This window comes from Channa argus, chromosome 18 (assembly GCF_033026475.1).
Source record: "Channa argus isolate prfri chromosome 18, Channa argus male v1.0, whole genome shotgun sequence".
NCBI classification, from domain to species: domain Eukaryota; kingdom Metazoa; phylum Chordata; class Actinopteri; order Anabantiformes; family Channidae; genus Channa; species Channa argus.
The window spans coordinates 21,755,823-21,777,841 of NC_090214.1; the positions used below are offsets into that span (position 1 = coordinate 21,755,823).

General features: G+C 37.7%; 1 protein-coding gene across 3 annotated transcripts in view; it reads left to right on the forward strand.

Moving 5' to 3' along the window:
* Positions 1 to 22,019, forward strand: part of ythdc2 (YTH domain containing 2) — a 57,434-nt gene that overhangs the window by 32,089 nt on the left and 3,326 nt on the right. For all 3 annotated transcript variants that reach the window (XM_067483275.1, XM_067483273.1, XM_067483274.1), the window contains exons 14-28: positions 555 to 733; positions 1,782 to 1,878; positions 3,352 to 3,439; positions 5,500 to 5,580; positions 5,661 to 5,743; positions 5,940 to 6,045; positions 6,661 to 6,780; positions 8,595 to 8,867; positions 11,068 to 11,194; positions 11,625 to 11,830; positions 13,491 to 13,677; positions 14,654 to 14,745; positions 16,488 to 16,607; positions 18,299 to 18,441; positions 20,263 to 20,428. In XM_067483275.1, the coding sequence (XP_067339376.1) occupies positions 555 to 733; positions 1,782 to 1,878; positions 3,352 to 3,439; positions 5,500 to 5,580; positions 5,661 to 5,743; positions 5,940 to 6,045; positions 6,661 to 6,780; positions 8,595 to 8,867; positions 11,068 to 11,194; positions 11,625 to 11,830; positions 13,491 to 13,677; positions 14,654 to 14,745; positions 16,488 to 16,607; positions 18,299 to 18,441; positions 20,263 to 20,428 (2,068 nt within the window). The remainder of the gene's footprint in view (positions 1 to 554; positions 734 to 1,781; positions 1,879 to 3,351; positions 3,440 to 5,499; positions 5,581 to 5,660; positions 5,744 to 5,939; positions 6,046 to 6,660; positions 6,781 to 8,594; positions 8,868 to 11,067; positions 11,195 to 11,624; positions 11,831 to 13,490; positions 13,678 to 14,653; positions 14,746 to 16,487; positions 16,608 to 18,298; positions 18,442 to 20,262; positions 20,429 to 22,019) is intronic.

Below are 22,019 nucleotides of genomic sequence, written 5' to 3' on the forward strand. Positions count from 1 at the left end.
TGTTTACAGCTTTTTCACTGAAGCATCTGCTGTGGTGGATTTTTCCCTAACTGCTGTATAGTCTGTTATTGTAAATTCAAATGTTATTAGAAAATAGTCAGACAGAAGAGAGTTATAGAGTCATATATAGTATGAGTATATAGTATTATATAGTCATTTACTAATAGATTTAGGAGAGAGATCTGATATGTAAAAATCCACATTTAATAGTTTTGGGGTTTTGTTCTGTAAGAGGATCAGTCTTAACTTTTATTAGGTTATCATGATTAACTCCTCTTGTGGTCGTTTTTGGTTGACGTAATTTAGTTGGTCGGGGAACAGACGCAGTCTCTAGGTATGTGAGAGTTGTGGGGGTGTGACGGTTGTAAGGACACTGCAGAGAGGCCTGTAGGACTGGATCTCTGCATCCTAGGCTCAACTCTGGATTGTCATACTTTTGGTTGTCTAATAAAACCAGCCATATTTCTGGATAAGAAAGCTTCTTCACAACTGTAAATATAATTTATAAACTAATGAACTTGTGATAAGTTTCTCCTGTTTATGTTGCTGTATAGTCCTTTAAGAGAGATGAGCAGCATGAAGGAGTCTACGCTGGTGCAGTGTGACAATGCAAAGCTCAGCACTGACGAACAGGAGCTGCTCAAACTGTACCATCACAGCTTTGATGATGAGTCGGTGGACCTGGACCTCATCAAGGATCTGCTGTACAACATCCTATCCACCACCAATGATGGTGAGCTTTAGCACTCATGTGGATCCTGGTAACATACAGTGCAGTGAAAAAGTATTTGGCTAGTATTCTATTTGTTAAATATTTCAAACTAATCCCTTTTTTCCTGAGAAACTGCAGTCTAAACATAAGACAGGGCAAGGGCAGGGTAGTTTCTCTCATCCCCTTTAAGAACAGCAATGATGGGAAGAGACTAGGGTCTGTGAATAATGGGAAGTTCCAAAATAAGCAAAAATACACGAGTAGAATTACTAATATGAATTTCTATACAGTGCATCTAGAAACTATTCACAGCACCTAACGTTTTCCACATTTTGCTATGTTTAAGCCATATTCGAAAATGGATTAAATTCATTACTTTCCTCAAAGTTCTACATTTGTCCATTAGTGATCGCACAGAATACAAAAAGGCAAACATAATGCTTAAAGGCCTCCCTTGAGGCTTACTTATGGGCCATCAGTGCAGAATTGACTCAAATTTGGTTGAGACTGATCATTACCTTGAAAAGTGAGGGTATTTTAATTTAATTTCCCAACTTGGAAATAAAAAACACTTCCATCGTCTGGCATCTTTTGAAAGTGCCTTGCCACTCGTAGAAGACAGTTTGCTTTAGGTTGCACTATAAACACTGGAATGTCTTAGGTGTAACTTTCACTGAACTAACTGAAATCATTACAACAGCTCACAGGTAATCCAGAAAATATTTGTTACACCTGACCGAGTTTACATGTGCTCCTTTGTAAGTTCATCTGCCCTTCACTTGTGTTATTATTAAATCTCTGTGTGACATCATCAGCCTAATAGGTGTAGTAAGCCGTAAACTGGCACACTTCATTAGATATATTAGCTGTTTCCTTGTCAACTATGCCTGCACCTGATGATGGTGATGATGAAGTATAACAAGGAAAACTGCCGACATGCCTCTGTCCTTTATCTGGTGTAACGTTATTCTTATTAATCACATCTTCTAGAAATCACATGCAGATTTAAGAGTATGTGGATAATATTTATAATTTTTCAAAATTTGAGCTTTTGTCTGTTTTTCCTCAGGTGCTGTCCTGATTTTTCTTCCTGGCTACGATGAGATAGTGTCACTGAAAGATCTCATCTTGTTTGATGATAAGCGATTCTCTAGCTACTCTGAGAGGTAAAAAATACAAACTGAATATTATAAAGTGTTTTTTTTAACAGCTGTATTAGGGAAGACAAGAAAAATCTGTGGTGCATCATGGGGGCCCTGTTGTGCTGTAAAATTCCACAGTGTTTGTACGCTATTTGAAAATTTTAATGTCCCATTTTGATGGAAAGCGACACTTATATTATTATAATATAATAATAATATTATAATAATAATATTATAATATATATATTATAATATTATATATATATATATAATATATATATAATATATATTATAATATATATATTATAATTTTATAATATTTAGGCAACGGGAACCTCAGATGAACAACATGTAACTTTTTCCAAAGTTCCATTATTTTTATTAAATGAAAGTGTAGCCAAAAAGAAAATGTGGGCAATACTAATTATCCCCTGTGATTCAATAACTTTTAGATCAACCTTTAGGATCAGTTACTTGAATACGTCATTTCCTTTATGATTTTATGAGCCATTGTTGGCTCATAAAAGGAGATTCGGCCTATTCTTTTTTTAAAACATTGCCTTAGTTTACAGGTCTTTGGGGATTCATAACAACTACATGAAAACATGTCATCAAAGTGGCTCAGTTGACTGAAGTAGTGTTTGTAGGTGGCATTAGTAGGCACATTTTTCATCATTAGCGTGTGAAAGAATGCCTGTTGGGTCTTTTTTAAATGTTGGAGGACTGTTGTGGTGTTGCATTGTGCAGATGCTTCAGCACATCCCCTGCTTAAACCAAATATCCAAATAACTGATGTGACTAATATTTTGCAGATTTGTTGACACTGGTGTGGTCTCTTGATCATTGACATTGACATTTTGGAGTTCACCTACTCAAATGTGAAATTAGATAAAGCTCACTTTATCCCTACTTGGCATTAGGCTGAAGGTATATAGCACATAGCCCACCTGCAAAAACAAAGTGTGCATTTTAAAGCAGCTGTCAACCTTTTTCTTATACACACCTGAAAGAATAAAATGTTTCTGCTTAAAGTAAGCTCGCTAACTCTGGCTAAGTTTAAAACGAAATTATATTACTTTGTAAGGAAACTTTGACAAGATCCTCCCATTCTGAAACATTCAGTAGAATTAATTGCATCGTTGGGTTTTTTTCCCCTAACACTAAAGTTCAGACATAACTTTTAATTATTCAACTTCTGTCTTCCTGTGTTTATGTATTAAGCATCTGCCTATATTGATGTAAACAGCATTAGAGAATTTGTATTATTCATTTAGTTATATTCCTATTCGCGGGTGGGGAACATGGAGGCCAAACCTCTACCCAATTTGAGAAGATATACATAGATGTTTAAATTACACTCAATATTTTAAAAATGTGTATCCTAATGGGCAATAATGGCAGGTATTTAATGATATTTTAACATATAGATAAATACTCTCAGTGTTTTTGTGTATTGTGACATAATGTGTGATTTTTCAAGGGTGTGCTGTCTCTTAGATTTCAGGTATTCACTCTACATTCAGACATGCAGACCCTGGATCAGAAGAAAGTGATGAGGACCTCTCCACCTGGTGTAAGGAAGATAGTAAGTATCTGATGCCATTTACAGTATACAACATTAACACCACCTAATGGTGGTGCTTTCCTTAGCTCTACTTGTGTTTACTGAAGCAGGCGGTAACTGGATCTCACCTAGATGGGACCAATTATGTGAGGTCCAGTTACAACTTACCACCAACCTCACCTACTGTATGTGGTACCATTAAGGTGAGGATGAAAATGTAAAATGTCTTGCAGTTGAGCAGAGAGTTAGACGTGGGGGCAGCTTGCTGTAAGCCAGTAGACTTACAATTTTCAGTGTTTCCCACATAATTTGATTATCCTAGAGTTTTGATTATCAGTTTATTGAAATGATATAAACATTTTGCCTGAGTAATTTGGAAACTGGTTCAGTCCACAGAGGTGTTGCAGAGGGATAGCTTTTACCATATATGGACAATATTTGACACAGGCAGCAGTGTTGTATTGAAGCAAACAGGCAGAGAGAGCAAATACAGACACCACATTTTATTTGTCCTGTCAAAAATTAAAATAATGTAATTACAATTATCGGCAGCGGACCTGAGCCGACATTTTACATTTAGGCAGCAATTTAGTAGCCTAAATTTGTCAAAGAGCAAAAATGGTCTCTATGAATAAATGGTCCTCTAGTTAAGGTTACAGTGTGTTGCAATTTCACATATTTTCTTAATACAAATATCCTCCAACACTAATACATATTTGTGAATTGCAGTGGAAGCCGTGACACAGAATCATTGAACAGCACTGGCATGGTGCAGTAACATAGTAACATTTGCTTCTAAAACTCTTTAGAGTTAGCCTCACCCTGCTGACCAATTAGAAAAGAGCAACAGTTTCTGCTTAATTTTGTAGGGGCATTTTAGTCACTAGTATTTATTGATGACCTGACTGCATAAAAGTTTTAGGATGACTTTTTTAGATAGTACTTTAAGCATTTCTGCTGTAAGACTCGCAGGAATTAATGGAATGGTCAACATAGTAATAAACTAACCTCTGATTGGATTCCAATTGTTGTAAAGCTTTAAACTTTGAGGACCTCTCCACCTGGTGTTTAAACCCTGAGCTGAAATATAGTTGTATCCAAACAATTTACATGTACAAGCTATGAAAAAGCTGATGTGAACAAAATAGCACATCATACTCTGCTACAAACAAGATGCTTGCATGAAACTATAAGTCACAGCCTTTAACTCCCAGCTTCCCTCCAATTCAACACAATCTTTTTCTGCAGGTAAGACAGTTAGTGCAGGTATGAATTCGCTTGGTCGTCCACTGTGTCCTGTACAGCCATTAAGTTGGGTCATTAAGATAGGTCTCTGCTATGAATATAACACATAACGCAAAGTGTTCTGCTAAAATGATGTAAAATTTGAGTCCACAAGCAGTAAAGGATGATTCAGAAGAACTGAAAGTACTAAAACATCACCCTTTTAATCCTCAATACTGATCATTAACAGAGTATGATGTGCCAAGTTCTACATAAAATACTGAAATCAGAATGACTGAAAAATAGTTCTCCAAGAAAACTCTTGCGAACATCCAGAACCTAGTTTTATCCAGATTTTGTAGACATAAAATCCTTGATTTCCTTCTGTGATGTTTACATTTTTTTAGTACTGTGAGTGACAACTTTCTGTACAGCCTGGTAAACCGTATTTCTCCTCAGTCCCTTGGCTGGCAGTTTGTATTTATTTTTAAATGGGAATGAACTTTTTTTTTATACAACTTATAGCAATGAAGGAATATCAGTATCCACACTATGGAAAACAGCAAAAAATGGCATGAGGAAAAATGATAATTTGTTCACAAAACATGTACAAACAAACTGTTAAGCATTCAGTTTTCCAGAGACACATCGGCCCACGTGACCTCTCTACATAAAATGTATAAAAATGTTTTTTTTTTTATTAGTTTCATTTATAGAAGCCCTACCCTTCAAAAAAGATTAATTTGGAAAGACAAAGAAAAGTGGTGTCATCTGACTAAACCACTGTGCAGGTGTCCTTTAAAGGAAAGTTACTCATTGTCAAACTGCAATCTAACTGTTAATTTTCTACCTTACAGATTCTTTCTACTAACATTGCCGAGACAAGCATCACAATCAATGATGTGGTCTTTGTCATTGATTCAGGAAAAGTGAAAGAGGTACAGTTACTTTTAATAATTGGATTTATAATATATGTTTAAAAGAAGTTTATAAATGGATTGTGTATTTCATTCTGCAGAAGTCCTTTGATACACTCAGTCAAGCATCAATGTTAAAGACAGTTTGGATCTCAAAAGCGAGTGCCCTACAAAGGAAGGGGAGGTAACATCATCATTGTTAAAATCGCACTTGTTAAAATTTTTAACAGTTAAATCTTCCTTTTCAACTGAGTTCAATCTTGTAAGTAAATGTCAAAGCATGTTTTGCTGTATTAATTTCTTCCTCAACCATTTACATTAATTTAAGTTTAGATCAAAGTAATTTCAAACAATCTACTGAGTTTAACACATGTCCACAGAGCTGGGCGCTGCAGACCAGGGATTTGCTTCCACCTTTTTAGTCGACTCAGGTTCAAGAACATGCTGGAATTCCAGATTCCCCAGTTGCTGCGGATGCCACTGCAGGTAGACACATGCACATAATTTCTCTCCCACTTCCAACTTGCATTAAACAAAGCTTCATTTTTATTTTTAAACTGATTTTACAGCTTCATGCAGTACAATATAACATCAGTATTACCCCAAGTAATTATGTTCATGTAATACAAGAAAAATCTACTAATCTCCCTAATAATAGTATTTTGTACTTACACAAAAAGTGAAACAGTAGGTCTATATACATTTTTTGTGGAATTGTTCAACTTATTACTACCACTCAGAGTGGTCTCTCTTAATAATGCAGTCAATGATTATTCAGCACGCTAAATCCGAGTCAGCAAGCTGCCAGCGGGGGTCCAATTAATGACAGTGTTGCGAGACACAATGACCCCGACTGTCATTGTGGTGTGTCATGGCTCTTATATGAATGCATATAAAAAATATATTCATATCAGTGCATTTTAGCATGCTGTCCTGACCCAACTTGCTTCTGCCTTGTTTGAAAGTCAGCATATAAGGAAAAAGGATGCAGTGGCTTCTGATTTGATCAGATTTGTTTAGTAATGACTGTATCCGACTGCGAGCAGCTGAATGTAATAGTAACAACCTGTATTAATGATAATATGTCCTGCTGTGTGTAAGGAACTTTGTCTGCAGACCAAACTGCTGGTGCCCTCCTCCTGTTCAGTAGCTGACTTTTTGTCCAAAGCGCCACAGCCTCCTCCTTCACATGCCATCAAGAATGCTGTGCACATGCTTAAGGTAACAAGCAATAATTGTAGTATGTACCTCATTTAATTCTGTTTCTGACACAAGCCACTGCATATGCAGACATATATATACTCTCCTCCAAAAATGGTAAACAAGGCAAAATCATTGGTTTTTGCTGTACCTTTGGATTTAAGATCAAAACATGGATGTCAGATCAGAGTTCATCTTTTCCAATGTGGACATTTTAAGACTATCATACCATTGAAGTATAGTACAATAGATATCAGAGGTTTAACTAGTTATCTATCTATCAATCCCTCCATCTGTCCCTGAATTCCCTCCTAGTATAATTTCACTTTGGGTCAGTCCTTAAAAAGGTTTGTGTGATCCCCAAGCTGCTTACATTCCCTCAAGGACAAATTATTTTTATGACCGTCAAATTTACACATAATGAAAGAAGTTTTAAAATGTCTCATTTTAAACTTCCAATTAAATTCTTTCCACAATGGACTATTAGTTTTTTCATTTCTTTTCCCACATCTTCCCATGTTTTATCCTTATTAGTGATGTAAATTTCTGAACACAAGAGGAGTTAATCAACCTAATAAAAGTTAAGACGACTCCTCTTCAGAACAAAACCCAAAACCATTAAATGTGGATTTTTAAGTATCAGATCTCTCTCTTCTAAATCTGTTAGTAAATGACTTAATATACGATAAGTCTAAATGAGTCAACCCCCCCAAGTCATATTAATTATCACATATCACATTATCACATTGTATCAGATTTGACTTTTCTTCTATTTGTATTTTTGTGGTTTGTTTCAGTGCAAACAAAAACAATAAGCATGTAAGTACCAAAACATTTGCAACTGGAACAATTTTCTAAGAGAAGAGTTGCATTTTCTGACGGAAATGCAAGGGTGCCAATATTTTTGGCCATGACTGTATTTAGGAAGAGACACAAATTTTTCTACTCTTCGAATGCCAATAATTGGCTGGCTTTACAATTAGCTGTACAACTTCTGGATTGTTCAGTAATGGATTCAACTTTGTTCATGCTTGCCACGAAACATATCGGAGCATATACATAATAGCACATTAACAATATTAAACTTCCACTTATCCTTCGGTTTGTTTCTTTTAACATTCAGAACTTGAACTTCTGTACATGGAAAAAGTTAATTAATCCTCTCTTCCTCTGCCCATTGTGTAAGATTCCCTATATGCACCATAACATGTGACTTTCACATTCTCCTCTGCCCCATGAACCAAAAATATTTATTCAGTTTCTTATGCTTTCATATTGGCTTAGCTTCATTGTTCATATATTATTTGAACCTTACCCACGGAACACAATGTTAAAAGTGTATATACTTTTAACATTTTGCATGAGCTGTATTCAACAGGAGTTACTACTCTCCTGTCTTCACTTATGCTGATCTTGTCCTGCAGTGATGTTCTAATCTCTGCAGGAGCCAAAAACCTCTGACTATCCTGGTTCATGCACATGTTTTGACGTCTCGCTACTTGAGCTCTACTTTGATTTCCAGTTCTTTAAATGTTGGTTCAGTCTCCCTTTGGCAGGGGAACACCTTTACCTTCTTGTCCAAATATAACTTCAAGTGAGGTTGGATTTGGTGACTTTGATATTTCTCTGCTTCAGTTTGTTTGATTGCTTCTCACACTTATTAAGTCTCAACTTTGTACTGTCATCCTATATCTAGGTTTTGATCTTAAACCAAATTTTCTTAAATAAATTAGCTTTGCAGTTCTAATAGTTTTGGAAGGGGACTATTTACAGTGTACATGCACACCTACACATCCACGCACAATACTCCAGCACTAATTGACCTTTCCCCTCAGACAATAGATGCTATGGATCAGTATGAAGACCTGACTGATCTGGGCTACCACCTGGCGGATCTGCCAGTAGAGCCCCACCTGGGCAAGATGGTACTGTGTGCTGTTGTGCTCAAGTGCTTGGACCCCATTCTAACCATTGCCTGTACACTGGCCTATCGTGACCCCTTCGTTCTTCCTGCACTTGGCTCTCAAAAACAAGCAGCTCTACAGTGCCGCAAACGTTTTACATCCAGCACCTTCAGTGATCACATGGCTCTACTGAGAGCCTTCCAGGTAGGTGGGTTCATTACAAGACCTGCAATCTGGAGTGAATGTTTGAAGTGATTTATTTGAAAGGAGATATATACGGATGCTCTTAAAATATTCTTAAGTTCATGAAAGAATGTTAGGACAACAGGAAAGGAAATAAACCTATTTGCGTGTATTTTATCATGCTGTTTGCTAGGATAGACTGTTTCACGTGTGCTTTAGAAAGATCTTGTTGTCACCACAGCACAAGTTTAGGACAGCTACTTTAAAACCAACTTTTTTGCAGTGACCAAATTGTTGCACATAAACTGAAGAAAACTTTCCCAACTTCCCAGATTTCGATATCCAGATTTCGTTTTTGTCAATATTGGACACTCCTACTCAGCAATACTAATATGCATAGTGGACAAACTTTTAATTTTAAATTCTCTGCAGCCCTTGTTCTATTGAGAAAAATGTACTTTGCCAAATCAAATTGGAATGAATTAAACTTACAGTACTTCAAAGAAAGCTTTCATTTTTTTTCTCCCAAACTGTGATTGGAGTTAACTTGGAAGTAAATTTGCACTTTGAAGGTATTTTTGTAGTCTAATGTTTTGGTACACAAAAACATTTCTAAAACTTGCTCTTAAACTTTTGACAAAAGGTTAGATTAGAATATTTCAGAATTGTGTTCCAGTTTGCACAGACTAGAATGCCTTCTTTAAGAAATCACTATATTAAATAGGGATTTAAGACACGTTCTATCACTTTCTGTGGAATGTAAAGTAGACAGTAGACAAGCTTCCCTGTGACCCTCTACCGTCATTTTTTGTCGACCCTTGTCTTCTCTAATGAGCCAGTAGCCCATCTTGCTGCTTGAAACATGACAGCAACTACAAAAGACAACAGATCTTACATCTCCCTGTCAAATTATGATTATTTCTGTGCCCAACCAATACATTCAGTCATGTTCAAGTCTCTGTCTTAATAGCGATACCAGATCGTGCAGATGCCTTACAATAAGCAACTTCTAGATCTCCCCTCCGGGCTGCATCTGTGCCACTCTTTTGGCAAGCTGCTATCTGTTGCCATCCCAGTAGCTTCAGTAAATGTGTCTCTGCAGCACTCTTTCAGTTATCTGCATAAACCTCCTCTTTGATTCAAACATGAGTCAGTATTCCATTGAATCCCCATTCTCTGGTATGTGTTTATAAGCAAACTCCTTTCTTATAAGACTTGACTTACTTGATCCCACTCTATTCTCTGCGCTTTTTGACAATCTCTGCCATGCGGATCATGGTCAAAATAAAGTGTCCTGTTGCCCAGTTTTCCCTGCCTTCCAACCCTCTATTAAAGGAATATTCTTGGTCTTAAACAGCTGGAAATTGATAGTACAGATGGAACAGCTATGAATGGTCTTTGACCCCCTCCCTAATACCCTGCTTTGACTACTGGATCAGACTGCTGGACAGATACAGATACAGCCACCCCAGGTTGACTGGCTAACAACATTGTTCGTAGGCTGATTAGTGCCAGTTTCTGTCTAAACATTTTCCATACTCTGTATAATTTATCAAAATTTCTAACAACGCAACTTTACAACTGCTATGTAGTCAATTTTTATTTATATGCAATTATCAGTTTTCTTTCGGTTTTATGAATATTTTTATGGCTTTATGGATTTGCTTCTTTTAAATATGTAAATATAATGTGCAATGTTTTTTTAGCTGTGATATTGATTTATACCTGTATGTTTTTTTTTGTGTGTGTGTTTAACGTGTTAACTGAATGACTTAATATCCGATGCTCCATGAAACACTCAAAAAATCTTTTTAAAAAGTTTTTCTGCAGACACATGGTGATGTAATGTTTGTTTGTTTATTTATTTATTTTTTCAGATATAGAGTTTGAATTAAAAGTCATGGGGTCTCTACTAAGTTTATAAAGCAAAACGATATTGCTTCACTCTCTGGAGTGCTCAGTTTTCATTCCCTTAAGCTGAAAAAATACATTTTGTGCATTAGATTTATCATGTGCATTTTAAATAGACTATCTAGGCTTAAAATGCAGGGCAGAATTTACCTGTTCAAATAGTGCAAAGAGCAATGATCATGTTCTGTTAAAAAATATTACCAATATTATCACTGTAATGTTTGAAAGTTTAGCATGATGCAGATATACTATCATACTTCCTCAACCAAGTTAAAAGCCCGATTTTATTTGTTGGTTGTTGTTGAACCAGGCATGGCAGAGGGCCCGCAGTGATGGCTGGGAGAGATCCTTCTGTGAAAAGAACTTCCTATCTCAGGCCACTATGGACATGATACTTGGCATGAGGACACAGCTGCTGGGACAGCTCCGTGCAATTGGTCAGCTACACTTTTCCTTTTTATACCATTCTTACTCAAGTGTGTGTGACCCCACATCATTTAATTGCTTATTATGCCTGTCCTATTGTTGCATCAATAGTTATGATGTAACCAATAGAATATAATTAACCATGTAATATGTAGCACATTACATTGCGATTATGCTTTTTGCATAGATGGATTGTTAAATTACCTTAATTAATTAAATTAATCTGACAGGCTGGGAATCAAATGATGTAATGATGTGAAAAACAATTGAGAATTTTTAGAAAAGGCTCTTCTAGTATTTCTTACGAATGGCAGACAACTGGGCCAGGCATTTTTGGAGCAAATATTTACCCAGCCATCAGTGGCTCAGAACTTCACATTTCTAGTTGTAATAGGTTTTGTTAAATGTAAATCAAGACTGACATTTTTTTTTTTCCCCCAGGTTTTGTGCGGGCGCGTGGGGGGAGTGATATTCGTGATGTGAATCTGAACTCTGAAAATTGGGCCATAGTTAAAGCAGCCCTTGTGGCAGGCCTGTATCCCAAACTGGTCCATGTCGACCAGGACACCTCCCTGATTTCCAGTAACAGGGAGAAGAAGATCCACTTTCATCCCACTTCTGTCCTGAGTCAGTTCCAGTCCAGGGAGGTAGGAAAACAAAAGCATGATCATGTGATTCTGTCTTTGACTACTACATTACTTTATTGATCAATGTGGGATAATCTAGAGCCATAGACTGGAATACTGGATTACCAACCCTGATGAACTAACTCTACTCATTAATCTTCAGTTATTTTGCTTTTGGACTGAGTGCATGCACTTTAAAAGAATTTATAAGTTTTAATCCCCTGAACCTCATTAAGCTCATCTTTAACTGTTGTGGTTTACTAACTGTACCACTTTAACATCCTAGTATCACAGTAAAATCTGTGTAGTGCAATTTAATCAAAGAGAAAAATGTGAATTTCATCCCTTTTGTTCTCTTCACCTTCTTTGATTTTCTTTTATCTGTGGAGATGCAGGATTTGATCCAAACATGCTCGGTATAGGTAGACAGGTGCTGTTGAGGTTACCAAGCTGTAGGCTTTGAAAGTGCTTTAAAACTGATGGGGGCAGCTGATGGAAGCCAGTGCCGAGTAGTTGGGTTGCAAATTCTGAAAGATGGGGTTTGAATGATTCCTGCATGCCTGAGAGATAGATGTGGTACGTGAGGGTTAGTTGGTTGTCAATAATGACCCAAATTATTTCCAAACTTAGTGAGGACAATCAATAAGTTGATGCTGATGCTATGTTGTGTTGAAGGTATGGCTTTAATAAAAGGAAGACTAGAATTTCTGTCTTGGAAAGGCTGAGTTGAAGATGTCCCTCTCATTCAAGCAGAGATGTCAGATGCATGATGAAACCGTGGAGTCATCCATCTGGCCAGCTGTGGCCTTTCTCTGTAGAGTTTGCATGTGTTCTCTTCTTGCTTGCATGGGCCTCCTCCCGATACTGGAGGTAAAAACTAGATCTGCCGTGAACTGTCAGAAAGGAATCAGAGGTAGCTGTGGAGTTGTAAAAGACTAATTACTTCTGAATATCTGTTTAACCACCCAGACTAAATCCAGCCTTTCATGAACCTGCCACTTTTGAAAGACAGATCACTTGTGATTGATTTGTAGCTATTGGTCAGTGATTTGTCTTTAAGAAAAAAGTTAAACTTGTGGCTGTCTGGAAGATCTGCCACACTATTTGTCACACTGGACTATTATTATACTGGCTTAGTTGGCTTGGTTACAGCTAGTACTGTTAACAATAGTTAATATTTAATAGTGTATAATTAGGAGCCTATATAAAAATACTTGTATTTTAATATTAAATATTTAAGTATTTGGTGCTGCTGGAGTGCAGCAAAACGACCTTGGTTTTTGCACTCTATCCTAATAATTGGGATTGGTGGACAACTGCTCTACCTCCTGTGCCACAGTCGCCCGCCTGAGCCTCATGGCTCTCCTATCAGCTAGATTCGTACTTATTTTGGAACTGTGCTTCCTTTTTTTTTTCAGTTTCAAAGCAGTCCTCCTGTCCTCCGTTGACAGGATTTGTTGAGTCATGTCTGCTTAATCTGACTCGCCTTCTCTGTCTGCTTCTTATTCTTCTTTTTCTTGGTGGTTGGCAAGCAACAGAGGTCACATTATGCCTTCTAGTGTGTGGGTCAAAGCAACTTTGTTACATTAAAAAAATAGTTATTTAATCCAAAAACTAAGTTGCAAGCCTCTCTCTTCGGTCGTCAACATCAGTTTTCTTATTCTGTGTTTTTGCTGTTTAGAACCGTGCAGCTAAGGCCCAAGCTCTTCCCACAGACTGGTTGATCTACAATGAGATGAGCCGTGGCCACAGGATGGCCAATGTTCGATGCTGCTCCTTGGTGACGGCCATCACTGTCGCCATATTCGGAGCCTGTGCCAAGCAACACAGCACCGCCCTCCTAGAACCTGCTGTACAGAAAGAAACTGGTAATGAACTTAAAAATATTTACTGCATGTGATAAAAATATTACTGGAAAACCTGGGCCATTTAAAATTAGTCATTCAGTAGATCCTATATACAAATCAACTTACAAATAAGTAGCACACACCAGGGACAATTTCAACATGTAGCCAGGAGAAACTAGGAGTCGAACCACTAGCCCTGTTGTTCATGGATGGCTATAATTGCTGTGCAAGTTTAGAATTCTAGCTTTTATATTGCAGAAGTATTGAAACAGATATATTTTGCATAAAGTAAATAAAACTTTTGATCTTTTTACCAGAAGATTTGATAAAAAGAAACATCTTTCCATTTGCTTGATCTAGTACAAAATGTGTGATGGTCTTTATAATATCTAGATATAATTACCAATAATCTAAGCTTGTTATTCTGAACTTGCTTCTCAAATGTATCTCTTTAACTTACACCTAAATGTTTTGGGGTACACAATGAATCAATTGGCCTTGTCATTCCATTATCTTCAGAGGGACGTGTATATTCCAGCATTATACAGCTTTTGTAGCATTCTCCCTTAAGGTCCTCCAGCATTGCTGCCTCCCCAAACATTGTGGTTTTTCACAGTGTGACATGTTTGTTTACTCTGAACAGTCTCAAAGAAATATAGCATTTTCATTTTAAATTCTTGAATGTAAATAGTTGCTTCTATAGCGCTTTTATCCAAAGCGGTAGCTTTGTAGCTTCCCATTCACCCATTCACACACACACTCACACACCGATGGCGGTGGCTGCCATGCAAGGTCTTGCTCACCTGACCCACCGGGAGCAACTTGGTGTCTTGTCCAAGGACACTTGTAGCCAGGAGCGGGGATTGAACCACTGACCCTGTGATCCATGGTCAACTGCCTTACCAACTGAGCTACAGCCGCAATGTGGTTTTAATCATACATATTATAAACTTCTCAATGTTTTTTTCAAACTACTGTTTTTTTTTATTTCCTTCAGATAGTCCACTGGATGAAATTAGTGACAGTGAGACAGAGGACCTAGCTGAAATGATGGTAGATGACTGGCTTGTCTTCCAGCTGGACAGACAGGTGAGGAAACATTTGAAACATCGAACTTTCAACCTTTTAAATCTGTGTCTACGCACAGAAGGCATAGCAAGAGCTGAAAGTACCTGTGTGTCTACACTGGAAACCATTAAATGCAGTCCACAGTACAGTTTGCTTGCTGAGTCATTTGTATGACTCTTTTTTTACATTTTACTCTCTATAATTATGGATTTTTAAACCATGTGCACAAATTACAAAACAATGCTTTTAATTTAATAATTAGTGTTCTTTATTTTTTTGTTTGTTTTTTTTCTTCGGTTTATAATGTCAGAGTCACTTTCAAGCTCAGTGTTCCCCTCTCTTGAAGCTCAAACAAAACCAAAAAACCACTACTCTATGAAAGTATAGCTTACTCCCTTAACTGCTGCTTCAACACACAGAGCAACAGTCAGAACCCGCTTTAACACCATCAAAAAAATATGTAGTATTAAGGAATTTGTGTCAAATCATTTACCATTAACAGCCCTAATTTACGATGGCCCCTATGGACAAACCACGTACAAATATGTAAGCGCAAAAAAAGGAAACGCGCTACAAAACAAAAAACATATACAAATAAAAAGACACAACTCGCAGCCTGAGACCTGAGATGACCCTGTCAGTGTCCCATCCTCTCTCTGCGAGCTGTGTGGCTTTGCTATAGGATGCATTATGATATATTCCATAATTCATTTTGTGACATAAAATCTGGCATCATGAAAGATAGTGATGAGCTGTCCTGACATGCAAATACAACTCCGATAGAGCAGAGCTCTCCTTCATCACAGCACTAGCGCTTCAGTTTTGAATACATGAGACTTTGTCTCACACTCACCAAACAACTGAAGAAGTCATTAAGGGCCTTGAGATGACAAGGCCTCTGCCTATCAGAAAACACAAACAAATACAACAAATATACAACAAATAAAAACGCGCAAACAAAATGGAAACCCTCTGGTTTCCTTTTTGTTTGCGCGTTTGTATTTGTTGGTTTTCTGATTAGCGGCGATGTGACTAAGCATAGGCTAAAAAGGTGGTTTATAATTTTGAGTGAGATCTCTAAAAGCCTGACATTCAGATGTTGTTTTGTGTATTGAAGCAACAGATACCTTTTACCCTGTTAGCCTACAGCCAAGCTATAAACAAACCTTGAAAGCTTGAAACAGAATATTTCTGATCTGTCATATATACTTTTACTTACGGACTTATTCTGTTAATGTAAAGTGATTTTAGTACTTTAGCAGGATGCAAGGGATTCTTAAATACAGTCACATGCAAACGTTTGTAACCCCTTATGTTAAATTGGCAAAAAGAGTAATACAAAACATTTTAGTTTGTTGCTTTTGCCAGCTTCCAGCATGACTCCACTACCCACTTTGACCTCAATAACAACACATACTACTGTAGAATTTTCAGCTTTCTGACAGTTTAAATTATAACCTTGTAAAAGTAGAATTTGGAGCCACTGTATTGGATAACAGGTGTACTTAATGTTATAAGCAGATACATGGCTGATGTAAAGCTGGGTTATGCTGCTAGGTCGGTGCTTTTTGCTTGGATCAGGATAGGAGTCAAATTCTTAAGACTGAGTCTATATTTGTCTCACTTTTTTTTACTGATACCTTTTGCTTTTCTTGTTAACTCTGTTTTGCTCATGCATTTGTTTCCATCTTGCCTCCTTGATATTTTGTGTATTTCTTACAAGCAGGTTCATCTAAATATCCTATTGTTTATCTCTACTTCAGGCTGCAGGATTGGTGTTTGAACTCAGGCAAAAGTGGCAAAACTTGTTTATCAAGAGGATCCATTGTCCTTCAAAGCCCTGGACTCAACAGGATGAAATCACTCTCCAGACCCTGGTTTCTGTATGTTAAATGAATTTTGTTCCTCAACATTTTTCTTGGTTTTACAAGTAAATAAACTAAAACTTTAATATGTTCATTTCAGAGTAACGTGTGAAAATTGTGTATGTCATTTTTACCTTTTATCTGATTGAAAATGCAATGATATTTGTGTTTGACATGGGAATGTACTGTTACTTTATATTTGGACAATTTTCATTATACTGCTACGCCCATGTATTGCATTTGAAATACGATCGTAACAGGATTTGTAAAATGACAGCTGTAGTTTAAAATCTGAAAATATTGGATGATATCATGTAGAAATTACAGCCCAGAGTTATTTATAGACTCCCTATTTTTAGTGGTTCAGTGACAGCATTGAAAGTGTTTTGCCAATTTAGGGGTGTTTCGTTGTTTGTGTTTACCCTGTTCCATCCATGTGCACAACATTCTTTCAAAAAGGCATCTTTTTTCAATTCAATTCAACGTTATATAGCGCCAATTCACAACAAAGTCATCCCAAGGGACTTTAGAGAAAAAAGTCAAGACTAATAAAGATGTATAGAGAGAACCCTATGCAACAGTGGAGAGGAAAACTTCCTTTAACGGAAGAAACCTCCAGCAGAACCAGGTTCAGGGTGGACGGCCATCTGTCTTGACCGGTTGGGGTGAGTGGAAAGTGAAGAGTCAAAATCAGAAAATTCAATCCAAAACTCTGAATAAGGGACTGGAGGACGGTACACGATAACAAATAATAGTGGTTTTTGAGTTTTCCAGTTTGGGTGTTAAAAGCTAAGAGTAAGGCTCTCAAATGAGTTATAACCATGTTTAGGTCTAGGAATTATTGATAAGCTTGAGTGGAAGATTGCTGCAACTCCTCCACCTCAGCCTGTGCTTCTAGGAACACGATCATTAATATGACTCATTTAAACTGACATATTCTTCCTGCTGCAACCAAGTTTCAGTGAGACAAAATAAATTGAATTGATGATCATTTATTAAGTAATTTACTAACAGTGATTTAGAAGAGAGAGATCTGATATTTAATAATCCACATTTAATAGTTTTGGGGTTTTGTTCTGTAAGAGGAGTAGTCTTAATCTTTCGTGGGGTGTTCTCGGTCTGCAGTAGTCAGTAAACTGGCAATAGAATCATTGGCAGCCAGCTTGCTGATCTGAATAAGCTTTACTGGAAAACTATACTAACATCAGGAATTTTCTTCGATCTTTGGTAGAATGTTCATTTAAAAGCTTCAGGTAGAAGACAGACTGTATAGGTTAATGCTGGTTTCAATGGAAAGGTGTCAGAACAATCAGTGCAAAGCAGTTTGTTCTGAATGGGAATCTGCAGACTGGTCAGAGTGCCCATACTGGCCTGTGTCCACTGCCAAAAGCCTGTACACTGGACATCAGAACTAGACAACGGAACAATGAAAGAATGTGTCCTGATCTGAGAGTCACATTTTCCTTTACATCATCTGAATTGCGGGGTGTGTGTGTGCACTGGTTGGAGACAGTGTGATGCTTAGCCATTGTTCTGCTGGGTAACTTTGGGTTCTAATGACTGGGGTGCTAGATATCACAGCATACTTTCAGAGGTCTAGTGGAGTCTATGCCTCTTCAGGTCAAGACTAGAACCTACTCAATATTAGGCAGATGTTATGGCTGTTCAGTGAATTACCTTTGTCTCTTGTTCCTTCCCTGTTCTATTAGGTGCTTGCAGCGGAGGAACAGCGAGCTGGCCTGCAGCAGCCCACAGGGATTGGTCAGCGGCCTCGGCCAATGTCATCAGAGGAGGGTCATCAGGCATCTGTGAAGAACTCTAAGGGCAGCCCAAAACCAACAACCCATGACAAGTATTAAGTAATCTCTGTCTGACCTGTCGGGCAGTGCAGTTAAGATTCATATTAAAGACAAAAAGAGAAATACAAAATTATCAAAATGTACAAATGTCTATTTAATCAGAAGGTGAATGTGTAATATGCAGGACTGCTGTGCAGGAGACCCAAATTTGACTCCATCTTTAGAATCTACTTTTGCTCTCACTTAACCAAGGTTCTCAGTCATCCAGGTTTAGTTATTTGGAGGTTGAGTCATGAAAACTGGACCCAGTCATATCTTTAAAGACGGGTTTAAAGATCCCAACTCCTAACACCCTGTTGGGATTTTTTATCCCAATAATCTCGAAACAACAGTTAGCTGGTTTGGGCGTAGTAGTAAAAACGAATGGTTAGGTGTATAACCTCTCTTCCATGAAGGACAGGAACGAGGTGCAACACAAATATGGGATGTCACACCCTCATGTGGCCTTTATTGAAGCTGTAAAGGCTGAATAGCTGTGAGGATGTATGTGCCCTGCCTGCACATATAAGCCTCTGTCACCACAGTTGTCCCTGCAGTTTGAAAACCGCTCTTCAAGAGTTCCACCCCTGGAGTGAAGATCTGCCCCTATGTTTAGACAACCTGGAGTGAGTGACAGAAAATTAACACTGTACCATAGCAACAGAGAAAGAGAGACAAAACCGTCCCTGTCCTGCCTATCGGGACCCTGGGATAACAGCCTGGGTTCTCAGCGTAGCAAAATCGTTGACATGCAGGACGAGGTCACGACCAGGCACCTGTGGAGGTGGTGTAACACACACAGACAAAGGCACCACAGCAAACATAAACGCTCCCCCACCGGATAACTATAAAAATACTCGGAAAAGCAGTTTGTGTCCCAGTCAAAACTGAGCAAGGCAGCGATGAAAAGCTGTAATTCTGTGCTCCAACACATCATGCTTGGCTGGTGATGGAACAAATCTCTAGTCTAAGAAATGAAAATCGCTAGCTTTTTCTGAGCATTTACAGAAGAGGAAACAAGGTCACCTCGACATATTTTGTCAACATGCGGGGAGCTAGCGAGAGCCCAAACAGCAGTAATAGGAATTAGTAAGCTGTCCCCTGGAATGCAACCCTGAGAAACTTTCTGTGGCACGGATAAATCGCTGCGTGAAACTATGCGTTTGTTAAATTGATTGTGGTGAACTCAAAAGCATAAGGTTGTTCTTAGTGAGGTGAAGAGCATAAGAACTGAGTGGACAAGTAAATGAAGTTTTTTTTAATATAAAATTGTCCTCGAACACTGAACCCCAAGTTGCCGGGAGCAATTTGCATGAGAACTCTTTCAAGATTTTTTATTGTTTTTAATTTTATTTTTCAAATGTATTTTAATAATTGTTTGGGAAATTGTTGTTGGACAGCTACATATAGATGGCAATAATCATAGCTTTCACTGTGTTTTCCAAAAAAAAATCAGTTTCCAACTGAGCCACCAACTGGGTACAGATTAGGTAGAAAAGCGCTTTTTAATTGTAAACTATTTATGTCGAGACACTAGGTAACATGGACAGTAGGGTTTAATAGATTCAAACAGTTGCAGATCATATAGAAAATTGCATTGATTTGATATAAGCTTACGTCCATACGATATCTTGCACAGTTCCCTTAGTCACTACACACGGTACATGCACTGCAATTTGATGGAATATACTTACATATAGAATGTGAAATGAAAAATAAAAGTGTCTATTATACACGTGTGAACTACTTTCTTTTTGCAGTCGAGGAATATAAAGGCCTTTGGTGTTATATCACATTTTAATGATAGAGCACCATATTACCATTTTTTGTTCTAGGATTCCAACAGCATCACGCCTACTTCACATGAAACCCACCGGCAGAGAGGAGGCCTCGCTGCCCATAGGTCAGCTCTATGATGACCCAAGCATCTCTAGCAATTCTTCTTGCTCTGTGATATCAGAGAATCTGTCTGACAGCCTCTCTCCTTCCTCCTCAGGAAAGGTATACTGTCAACCTATTACTGTTGATATCCTAGAAAAAACGAGATGTGCTGTAAACTGTTCAAGTTTGAGAATCTGAAGTATCTGAAGTACAATTTTCTATTTTTTATTTGAAGGTAGCAAAACACACAGTCACTTATTCAGTTTTCAGTAATTAGTATCTTATTTTGGTCTTGATGTTTTTTAAGATCTATCTAAATTCAATATCCCATAATAGAAAAGTGAAAATATGTTGTAAATAATTCTGTTTTTTAATTTCTAAATAATTTGCAACATTAATTTATATAAGTTATCATAGCCTTTGCAGTACCGGTCCACACTGAGGTCAAGTACAACCTCTTTTGTTCAAGTTTCCTTCAGATGAGTCTAGAACTAGATTAGTGTCTGTTTACAATAATGTTACTTCGTGTACCAGTGACTTTTGACTTGTGACTTTTTCTTGTGAACTCGCATCTCACAAGCTGCTGATTATTGTGGGATTTGTTTTTAACTATATGCAGCTACATTGCCTGTGCAGTAGTTGCACCAAAGGAAAGAACCCTGGACTAATCATGTCTAAGGCAATGAAATGTATGCTTGTTTTGAGCTTTCAAAGAGACCTGGAGTTTGTCAAAGCGAGTGAGTAGGAATGCTGACTGATTCTCACCATTTTATTTGATGATTAGTGTTTAGTGTGTGAGTGTGCGTGCGATTGTGAGTGTGAATGGGTGAATAAGAAGCATTGTAAAGCCCTTTGAGTGCCAATAGGTAGTAAAGCTCTATATAAGTGCAGACAATTTGATGTTTATCTGTTGTCTGCTGCTCTGTCTAATGGAGTGGAGGACGGCTCTTATACACGCAGACACTCACAGCGCACAGCAGGGCAGCTGAGGTGAGACACTCAGATGGACAACGCTTGTATTTGAATCTGATGATATATTATAAGTCGGCCAATAAAAGTAGTTCATTAAAACAACCATCAAACAAGGATAAATATAAACAATAGCTGTCTGGTAGTTTTACCATTTAGGCTGATTTATCACACGACTTAATATCTGACACTAACAATTTGCCATAGTCGATCAGCAGCCTCCTCACTCAACCAGCCCCCCTCCCTCTACCAGCTGTACCAGTGAACCACATCATGTGGAGAAGAAAAAAAGGATCACTAAGTGCCAGTGACTGATGTCTTTGATTTTTTGATTTTTATAAATGCAGTGCTATAGTGCACTGTGATGCTGCTTTATCTGGCCTGTCGTCACTTGTTCATTGAACGATGTGATGTGCGATGAGCGATGTGGTTTGTTGTTTCCAAGTCTGTTCTCTTATTGAGATGTGTTTCCACTTTTACATTAACTAAATTGAGTGTGTCTTGATGAGTTGTTAGAAAAAAGTCAAAGCCCTTTTCATTTCTTTTCTGCTGTAGCCAGCAACTTCATAAACTTAGCTTGGTATTCTAGCTTTAGTTAGTTAAAAACAATTACAACTGAAGCAGTAGCTTCTACAGTGATGATTGGTTTTTGGACTGTTTCATTTGTGTTTATTTTCATTTGCTTTATTGTGCTGTTGCACAAACACACAGTCTACAGGTTTGAACAAGATTGACTGGATAT